Source organism: Cucurbita pepo, chromosome LG13 (assembly GCF_002806865.2).
Source record: "Cucurbita pepo subsp. pepo cultivar mu-cu-16 chromosome LG13, ASM280686v2, whole genome shotgun sequence".
Taxonomy (NCBI): Eukaryota; Viridiplantae; Streptophyta; class Magnoliopsida; order Cucurbitales; family Cucurbitaceae; genus Cucurbita; species Cucurbita pepo.
In genome coordinates, this window is record NC_036650.1 from 8,757,063 (window position 1) to 8,767,266 (window position 10,204).

Below are 10,204 nucleotides of genomic sequence, written 5' to 3' on the forward strand. Positions count from 1 at the left end.
TGAGATTTTATTCCCATTAAATTAGGTTTTTTTTTAATAAAAAAGAGGGGAATTGGGCCCGGCCCAACCAAAACAGTGCGAGGAAATCAAATCTAGTCGTCGGTCGAGTTTTGTGAAACAAGAAACGACAAAAGGGAAAGGCAGAACACGTTTTTTTTAATTTTTTATTAAATTTATAATTTAACGTTCTTGTCCTGTCTGTCCTGACTTTTTCTCCCATTTTAAGGATATTATATCGTAAAATTATTTTAAGATTTAAATCACTTAATTATGATATTGGTTATTTTATATAGTTTTTCCATATAATTGTTTATATATTAAAAAAATAAACATTATCTATAAGCATGCATTATATTTTCTTTATCTTCTTACATATATTTTGTTCTTCTCCGTACGCATTTTAAAATGGTTNCCCCACACCATCTCTGCAGCTGCCGCCGCGCTGCCCTCTCAGCTCCCGAAGTCTCAGCCTTCCCACGAAATCGAAGCCGCCCATCCCTTTCATACTCTCTCGACTAGGAACGATCAGAGCTGTCTTTCTTCATTTTTTCTTTTTGTCGGAAACAGTGGTTCAGCCTCTAACCCACGCCGTTGGTGAGATCGCGCCGCCGCTGCTCATTCAGATCCTCAAGGTTTTATTTTTTTGTTTTTATTTTGTTTTGTTGGGTTATGTTAGAATGTTTGAATCTCGAGACCCATGAAATTAAATTTTGTTTAATTAAAAAATTATTGATATTTTAACGAAGGTTACGTAATTTTGTTTATTAGGAAGGAAGAATTCGGTTAAATTCGAAATTTAGTTCATGAAGTTATAGGTTTGGTAAATTTGGTCTCGGGATTTTTAAATAAATATTTTATAAGTTTTTGAGCTCCGAATTTGTGTCTATGGGTTCTCGTAAGATCTGAAGTTTCAATTTTGTATTTAATAAATATTTGAAATTATAAAAATAGTTAAAATTAAGTAAATAGTATTTTAAATATTATTAAATAAAAAATTATTGAAAATTTAAGAATTTATTATAATTATTATTATTTTTAACATTAGGATTAATATAAAGATAATTAATTGTAATAATGAAAATTAGATTGAATTGAGAATATTATTAAATAGGAAATTTATTTACAAAAAGAAAGTAGAATTTTACCTTACTATTTTGTCCGTGATGAAAGAAGAATTTAATTTTTTAAATTTATTTTCAATTATATATTGAAGATTTCGTAATAAATATAAAGTATATTCGTAAAATAAATTATAATATATACGTATTTAAAAAAAAATCAAGTAAGTCATCAAAAGCACGCTATGCACCTTCTCGGTTCATTCATGTACGTCTCATTTACTCGAGTCTCATAGAATAAAAGCAAATTACACGTACTAACCTTCACGTGAATTAGAAAAGCAAACATACCCAATTCGAGCATAAGTCAAAACAGGTCTCTCAACCCGAACGAGCCATCCAAACTCTAAGCACAAGAGAGATGATATCTAATTCAAATCATAACATAAAATAATGAATTTAAAATGAGACTCGTGTCTTGATGTTCATGGGTCGTGGATGTCGGAGTCACATCGAAGAGACAATCGAGATAAACACTTCATCCACAACGAAAACACCGAATCGTCTTTGATTTATTTAGAATTAAACAAAAAAACAAAATTAGGTTAAGCTGACATCTTTGCATGGTGGCTTAACACCTTTTCTTTATTGGTTCACTCACCATAATCAATCTAAAACTTCATATATATATATATATATATATACATATATAATATATATGGGATCATGTGTGTGTATATATATATATATATATATGCAAGAGAGAGCCCCAACAAAATTTTCATCCATATGCTGCTGCTGCTGGATATGCCAAGCATGCATTTCTCCATTGATGGATATCTATTTATGAGGTAAGCTGTTCTTGTTTGGTATCATAAAATTGTTGCAGGTCTTGAATTTGATCCGTTCTTAAGCACTTTTATCTTTGTTTTTTTGTTTGTTGTTCTTTAGCTCTTCCTTTCCTTCCTGGATTGTTCTTGAATTGTGTTCTTCTTTGTAATCTTGTTCAACTAATGTTTTAACTTCTACAATTTACAACAAAAAGCTGGTTATGCTCTCATGGAAGTCAAGGACATTGTGCCAATGTTGAGAGGCTCTAAAGTAGGGTAGTCATGTGAGAGACTAGGGTTCAGTCACTATGACCAAATAAGCACGTTGGGAGGCTCGGTACTTTAGCTCAAGGACATGTGTTAAGACGTAGTGTAATAGTCTGAGTCCACCGCTAGTAGATATTGTCTGTTTTGATCCGTTACGTATGGTTGTCGGCCTCATGGTTTTCAAATGTGTCTCTTAGGGAGCGGTTTCCACACCCTTATAAGGAACGCTTCTTTCCCTCTCGGCCAACTGATGTAGGATCTCATAATCCACCATCTTGAGGGCCTAGCGTCCTTGCTGGCACATCATTTGGTGTTTGACTTTGATATCATTTGTAACTATGACCAAATAAACATCATAGTATTGGGATGCTCAGTATTTTAGCACAAGGACAAGCGTTGAAATGTTGTGTAATAACTGAAGCTCACTACTAGTAGATATTGTCCATTTTGGCCTGTTATGTATCGCCGTCAGTCTCATGATTTTAAAATGCATCTGTAAGGGAGAGATTTTCACACCTTTATAAGGAATGTTTCGTTCCCCTTTCCAACCAATGTGGGATCTCATAATCCACCCCATTGGAAGCCCAACGTCCTCGCTAACACATCGCTCCGTGTCTGACTCTGATACCATTTGTAACTATGACCAAATAAACGTCATAGTATTGGGATGCTCACGTTGAGATGTAGCGTAAACAACCCACACCCACCGCTAGCAAATATTGTCTGTTTTGGCCCATTACGTATTGCCATCAGCCTCACGGTTTTAAAATGCGTCTTTTAGGGAGATATTTTCACATCCTTATAAGAAATGCTTTGTTCCCCTCTCCAACCGACGTGAGATCTCACAATCCACCCCCTTGGGGGCGAGCGTCCTCTCTAGCACACCGCCCAGTATCTGTCTCTGATACCATTTGTATCTATGACCAAATAAGCGTTATTAGAACACTCAGTGCACAAAGACAAGCGTTGAGATCCTAGCTCCTCGAAGTGTGAATGATTCATCGAACACACCAAAACTATGAATACCTAAGCTATAAGAATTTGTAGACAACCCACAAAGTGTGCCCAACATTGGGATCTAAGCAAAAGAAACACTTGAAGAAATTTAAGTGATAATGATTTGATGTTTGTTGAAGTAAGTCTTGACATGGTGGTATGAAAATGAGTTGTGTAAATCAATCATAAGCTCATAATGATGTTGATATGAGAAAAGATTCATTCTTTATTTGTAAACCCTACACATCTAATACTCACATGATCAAACATGGAGTGAGTGGTGAGTGGATGAGAATATGACAATAAACTTAGTACTTTTAGAATGAACACAAAGAGAATGTCTTGTCCAACAGTGTCATTCAATCCATGTAAAGTGGACTAAATGGGCATGCTTTTATTTTCTTTAAGGGAAAAAGCTCTAACAAAGCATGTAGTGGCCAACAAGCTCAAATGGCTTAATGCCTTTGTGTTTGTCTTTGTTGATAAGCCATTGAAGTTGATCTCATGCACAATGGTAGCCCATTTCATGTCACAAACTACTTGACTGTTCACAGGGGAAGGAGGTGGGTGAGAGGCTTAATTATTAGGGTTTGGGATATGGGTCCCAAACAAAGAACCCTACATGTTTATGGATATGGGTGACATGACAAAGTGACTAAGTCAATGCCACTATACCTTATGTGTTTGGATTAGCTTGTTATATGTTATTTTATGTTGTTCATCTCGAGAGAAGATTGCGATGAATTGTTTGGGCTGGGAATCACTTTTTCGGAAAAAAATGATCCCGTTCTCTGGAGAATAGATACAACTTCATCAATCAATCTCATTCTTGTTCGTTATTTTGAGACCTAGATTCTCGAGTATTAGGTCATTTATTATAGCACGTAAGCGTCTTGGATCTGGTCTCTCACTTTGAATGAGTATTTGTCTCCTAAGCAGATCAACTTCTACCAATATTATTAATATCATCTCCTTTTGGTTTCTCTTCTATCGAGCTTCGAACATATCTCAAACTGATCGAACTCGATAGTTTGGCACTACAAAACTAAAAAATTTATGCATCTTTGTGGCATGATGCTCGATCGGTGTAAGATTCTTTTTTTCTTGTCTATATTGATCTTCAAACTTTGAAGTGTAAGAGTCTACCAAGAATATATAAGATTGCATATGATAGGAAAGATCTATTCCAGAGAGAGAGAGTCAAAACATTACTTGGATACAACATTAGATCAAAACCCTAAAAAACTTAAGGCACACAATATCACGAGTGTCTTGTAGAAAAGATGAGGCATACACATCTTTTTTGTTGAAGTTGACTAATGGTAGCATTGAAACGTTCGAGCGTCTCAATGCTATACAAAAAAATGTTATGACATAAAATGAGATGAGCTCATCTTTTTGTCGAAGTTGACTTGTAGTAGCATTGAAACATTTGAGCGTGTCAATATTCTAGCCCTTTCGTAGTGCTTTCTTTCGTATTTTATAGCAGCATTGAGACTATGTTGTCCTCTCGACAGAGTTGACTTTTCAATTTAGTTTTGACTTAGTCGATCTCAATACCGAGAAAAAAAATGTTAAAAAAAACTAAAAATTTATAGATTAAATCTATAATTCAAAGAATTGGACAACATTTCATAATTCCCAAAGACTTAACATCTAGAGACATCCAACAAAAGGTTATACAACAGCTACATTCCAAAACCTTGAGATGAAAAAGTAGAAGCTGTGGGCATTATTAAGCATCCCGGGTAGGTCATTTGGGATTTGTGACAGTGACTAAAGTGAACTACAAAATGGCCGCACTCTATTTCTGGATTGCCGTCCACGTGTCACCAACAAGATTATTGATTGTGACGTTGACGTAACCCGCGGGTGATACTGTTTTTTTACCTTCTGTTTTTGGGTATTTTCTTTTTCACTTTTTATAATAATGTTATTTTAACTGCGGGCCCCACTTAAGTACCACGTTGATTGCTTCCAGCTCAGCATTTGGATTTGCGTTAAAAAAATGTCCAAATCAATTGCATTGCCGTAAGCAGCACGCAAACTCTAAAATTCACATAAAAATAAATAAAATAATCATATTATTAATAATTAAGTTTTAATTATTAACTAACTTTTTAAATTATATTTAGTAGATAGGAAGGTAAATAAGTATCTAATCTATTAAACTATCAGTATTTTGCTGATATTCTAATGCTTGCTCGGTTTTCCGACATGAATTTGAGAGAGTAACCTTCCATAGCAAGAAAATAGTACAAATTTCGTAGCTAAAAGGGTTCGAACTAGGAAACAACTTATGGTAGCTACTTCGCCTATTTGGCTATTCTATTATGGATCGGTTTGGCAACAGAAGAGAAAGACCATCATTAGGTTCACGAGCTTGCTCGAGTATGATCGTAGCTTTCTTCTCTCACCTATCTCTATCCCTATGCCTATACCTATACATATACCTATCTAGTTCCTCCTATTCCCCTGTCTTTTCAGCATCTCCCAATTTGTTGCTTTTTCTTACCTCGAGCATGCATGCATGCATTCAATGATTTCTTGTTCTTTGCCTTATCTATATATTCTTTTCTTTTGAACGTTAAATCACACCAGCAGTTGCTTCGGCTTTACAGCAAGGTGGAAGGGATGTCATTACCAAACATTCTTCTTTCATGTTGGCCTGCCCATCAAACTCGTATCAATTTCTTCTTCTTCTTTTGGGTTAGGTTTAAGAAATGATTAACCCGACTGAAGGTAGGGTTGGCTTTAGTTGAGTTTTAGATGACAGGTTTAGGTTTAAGAAATGATTAACCCGACTGAAGGTAGGGTTGGTTTTAGTTAAGTTTTAGATGCCTCTAGAAAGTCATTTATATGGAAACATTTTTTCTGTTGAAGAGGTAAAGTTGAAACTCGTATAAGTAAACACAAGCAGAGGTATCAACCGTAAATGTTCCACCTGATTGTAGCTAATCTAGAACTTGCTAAGTACGAATATCCAACATACTTTGTCCAAGAGGTTCGCTACTATGGCCCTCTGGCTCTCATAACCAAATGAGAAAGAGAAAAATCGACAAACAATCAGACTATGTGAGACCCCACATCAGTTGAAGAGAGGAACAAAACATTCTTTAGAAGGGTGTGAAAACCTCTCCCTAATAGACGTGTTTTAAAATCGTGAGGCTAACGGCAATATGTAACGGGCCAAAGTGGACAATATCTGCTAACGGTGTGTTTGGGCTGTTACAGACTACTCAGTAAAAAGAATAAAAACGTTGTAAGAAATAAAAATAGAAAAAGAAATCTTCTAATATGTGGAAAATATATAATTTTCAATATCTTTTTTAGTAAAATTTCTGTATCTTTCGTTCCAATTGAGGAAAGTTCAGATATATCCAAATGGAACAATAAACATAGATAATTACTGTCTATATTGCTCCAATCTTGACTATCTCCACTAAGTCAAAGGCATATCACCTATAAAACTAAACAAGCTCTCAGTTTCTAACTATATCAATTTGTGGCAGACAAACAAGAGATGGGGGTGATTCTAACCTTCGCAATTGATGTTATTTTCTGTTTGTTGCAACTTATTGCACTTGAGGAGATTGCATGAACAGGAACTGCAGGGTGCATTAGCTTAAGTTACTTACAGGTATTTTAATCAGACAATACAGAAAAACGTATCCATTAAAGTATGGTCAGGGAGTCCAGAATGTATACCTCAAATGATCTTCCCAACCTTTCATACTCCAGCATGCTTAGTGCAACCTCACAACTCTGCGAGACAATAGGCTCAGGATCCTTTGCAAACTCATTGAGAAGTGCTATGCTTCTTTCGTCTACAAATACAATGAAAACAAAATAATAATCCAATTAATAAAGAAGCACACAGCAACTGAGGCACCGGCTATAACTTGTTATTTAGCGTAACAAAATATCCTTCTTCTGATCAGTTACCGCTGTACTTCAATTTCATGTTCCAGCATAGTTCTACTATTCATGAACTAACGTTCCTAATAGGTAACTCAGTAAAGATAAGGTTTAAGTCCTATTTTTTATATTGAATTTTGTAGTAAGAAACATTTAATAAACGATCTCAACAAGCTTTTCAGAAGATTATTGGACCAACACACACACACACACACACACACACACACACACACACGCACACACCTTACAAAAATCCACACCCACCCCTAGGCCTAGAGTATGGAAGCATCAAGGAATTTTCTTATACTCATGGCAAGCAACCTCACTAAGGGGTGTGCCACTCTGCCTTCAGTTTGAAAGTTTTCTTCCCCTTAAAATTAGATGCCTACATTTCTAAACAGCCTCTCAGAAAAAGCTCCAATTTTTTTAATTTATTGTAATGCTCACGTTTCAGGATGCTATGTTTTCTATTTATAAAATAGTTATCTTATTTGGATCATATTTTGTGTGCCTCATCAGAAAAAATATACACCTCCTTTTTGTACCTCACTCTTGAGTCTTGAAAGAGCTTATATGACTTGATAGTCAAAAAATGAAGGATCAAAACATACTAGTTACTTTGGATAGTATGCAGATGATTTCTTTTGTGATTTATCATACAACTAAAACTAAGACCCATCACACTACAATAACAGATGTCTTTTTCAGGATTCTTTACAAAGCACATAGTCCAGTTGTATTTTCTTTCTAAATTTCTATCAGAAAGTAAAGAAGGAAAAAATAATACTTTTGGGTTCCAAAAGAACAAGCATGTTTAACAAAACAACAAATAAATTGTACCTGCAATGGAACCAAGAGCTTCGGCAGCCTCGTGTCTAACCATTGGGTGCTCATTAACATCCTCAAGAATATTGGAGAGAGCATCTGAAGCTGCTTTGTTTTGCAATTGGCCTAATACATAAGCAACCTAATAATTCCAGAAAGTACCAACATCAAATCAGGAAATGGTGTCTCCACAAAGTGGCATGGCATGCTGAGCATTCAAACTAAATTATTGTCCAAAAATCTGTTAGGTTTGTTTCCAAAGGTAAAAGAATTAAGAATTCAAGATCAGACTAAGTTCGAAAAGAGAATAAAGAAAAATGACATATGATCATTAAGAAATTACAATCCACGTTAATATGGTGAAATAAAATTATGGGTCATTAAAACGAACCTCATGCTTTAGCAGAGCACTTTTGGATCTTAAAGAGTTGATAATTGCAGTTAAAGCTTCATCATTGCCATTATTCCGTAAAGCAAAAAGTGCTGCATAGCGCTCATACATGCCCTTATCATCATCCAGAAGAATTTCCCTTCAAATGGATAAATGAGGTAGCAAAAGTAATCAGAAACCATTACTAGAAGCTACTATCAAGCAACATCCTTATTATAGAAGGTTGATAGTATATAGCATTTATTACAATTGCCTCGACATACCTAAGTTGACATACTGAAGAATCAGAAGAAGCTGGGGCAGCTGGATCGACAGACAGAAATGGCGACTTTTCAACTGTGGATGATTCACCTTCGTTACTAGAATCTTTCAGTTGTTCAATTCTCTTAAGGGCCAATTCACATGTCTCTTTAACCTCTTGAGCAGGATCTAAAGCCAAGCTCTTTTCCAAATAAGAAATATTACTCTCTGAGCCAATAGCTCCAAGAGCTTCTGCTGCCTACACCATTACAGAAGCAAACACAATAGGTTAGATGGAAGAACAGAACACTACATCAAATTCAAAACAAGCAGGATAACAAAGGGGGCTCTATAATTTCACCTCGTGCCGAACAATGGGGTGCAACGAAAGATCATTAAGAACAGTCACTAACGCTGGGATTGCATCTGTATCTTGCATTTGGCCCAATGCAAATGCAGCCTCATGAGCCAACAAATTCGAAGGATCTCTAGTCGCTAAGCACAGAAAAATACGTACAATGAGTTTTTCTTTCCCCTTCTTAATTAATTATATTTCCAGCCTTACATCGTAACGTGAAAAATATGTCTCAGGCTCTCCATAGCAGGCAAGTTCAAAAGCATAACAATGAGGTAAAAGTTAAATAAAGACGACGACCAAATATCAATCAATATCAACGAACTCCATAGCAGATTACCATTCTCATATAGCACCCCCGAGGGCACAACTAAACAGACTACTTCCAAGAAATTGCAAGGCATTTATTTCGACAATCAATCAAACGGAATAAGAACAAAATTGACAGATTAAACACAACTCGAACTTCAAATCACAGGAAAATTTAGAAAAAAAAATGATTGAGCTTACCAAGAATGAGGGCTTCGCGAGGGGCGGGGCCCTTGAGGTTGCGGAGGGAGAACAGAGCTCGGAAGCGCTCGGCAATGGGCTGAGAAGGGTCGTTCAAGCGGTCGCAGAGGAACTTCTCCATCTCTGAAGAGCAGGCGAAGGAGGTGATTTCTGCGTCGCCATTGACAAAGGCCATGAGATTGGACCTTTCGTAGAGAACTGGAAATTGGAGGGAGAGTTTTTCACAGAGCGAAAATCGTGAAGGTTAGAGCTTTCGAGTTTAGCGCAGCAGAATTTTGGGGCATGGGGGTAATTTCGTAATTGAGTTGCGTAGAATAAACGCGGGTTTTTTTTTTTTTTTAGTTTTATTTATTTTAATTGGAAATAAAATATTAATTAGATATAAATCTAATTTATTTTGATCTTTAATCAATTTCTTTGTCTCAATAGTACAATTTATTATCTATATTTTTTAATTTATAATAATTTAAATATTAATTTTATTATTTAACAATTTACACTTTATATCTCATAAACATATTTAATTCTTAATTAGTTTGATTTACTTAGATAAGAAATTCATTAAACTTTTAACAATTATTTGTCACGAGCGTTACAGATTTGAAATTATATTAACGTTAATAAATTATTATAAATTAAAAAAAAAAAAAATTGGATTAAGGTTCCATTTATTATTGTTATTTTATGCTTAAAAAATATGGTTTTTGCACCTCTCTTTCTTTGCCTCATCTTTATTGCAATAATTATGATAATAATGTCAATATACTACATTATTTTATTATTATAAAATAATATAAATGAATATGACTATTTG

The 10,204-nt window shown here is 35.1% G+C and overlaps 2 protein-coding genes across 6 annotated transcripts in view; one reads left to right on the forward strand and one right to left on the reverse strand.

Annotated features, from left to right (window-relative positions):
* Positions 1 to 418: 418 nt before the first annotated feature.
* Positions 419 to 10,204, forward strand: part of LOC111808423 (GRF1-interacting factor 3-like) — an 81,275-nt gene continuing 71,489 nt past the window's right edge. For both annotated transcript variants that reach the window (XM_023694376.1, XM_023694377.1), the window contains exon 1: positions 419 to 632. The gene's annotated coding sequence lies outside the window, so the exon portion shown is untranslated. The remainder of the gene's footprint in view (positions 633 to 10,204) is intronic.
* On the reverse strand, positions 5,457 to 9,668 carry LOC111808421 (deoxyhypusine hydroxylase-B). Of its 4 annotated transcripts, none has more exons than XM_023694373.1 (8): positions 9,391 to 9,668; positions 8,887 to 9,020; positions 8,549 to 8,784; positions 8,286 to 8,424; positions 7,910 to 8,036; positions 6,860 to 6,978; positions 6,692 to 6,759; positions 5,457 to 5,819 (listed from the first exon to the last, which is right to left on the reverse strand). In XM_023694373.1, exons 1-7 carry the CDS (start codon positions 9,563 to 9,565, stop codon positions 6,727 to 6,729), a joined length of 963 nt encoding a protein of 320 aa, XP_023550141.1. In that variant the 5' UTR covers positions 9,566 to 9,668; the 3' UTR covers positions 5,457 to 5,819; positions 6,692 to 6,726. The 4 variants fall into 4 exon arrangements, with proteins under 4 accessions (XP_023550141.1, XP_023550140.1, XP_023550139.1 ...); XM_023694372.1 differs by lacking the exon at positions 5,457 to 5,819 and adding an exon at positions 6,450 to 6,613; XM_023694371.1 differs by lacking the exon at positions 5,457 to 5,819 and adding an exon at positions 6,450 to 6,621.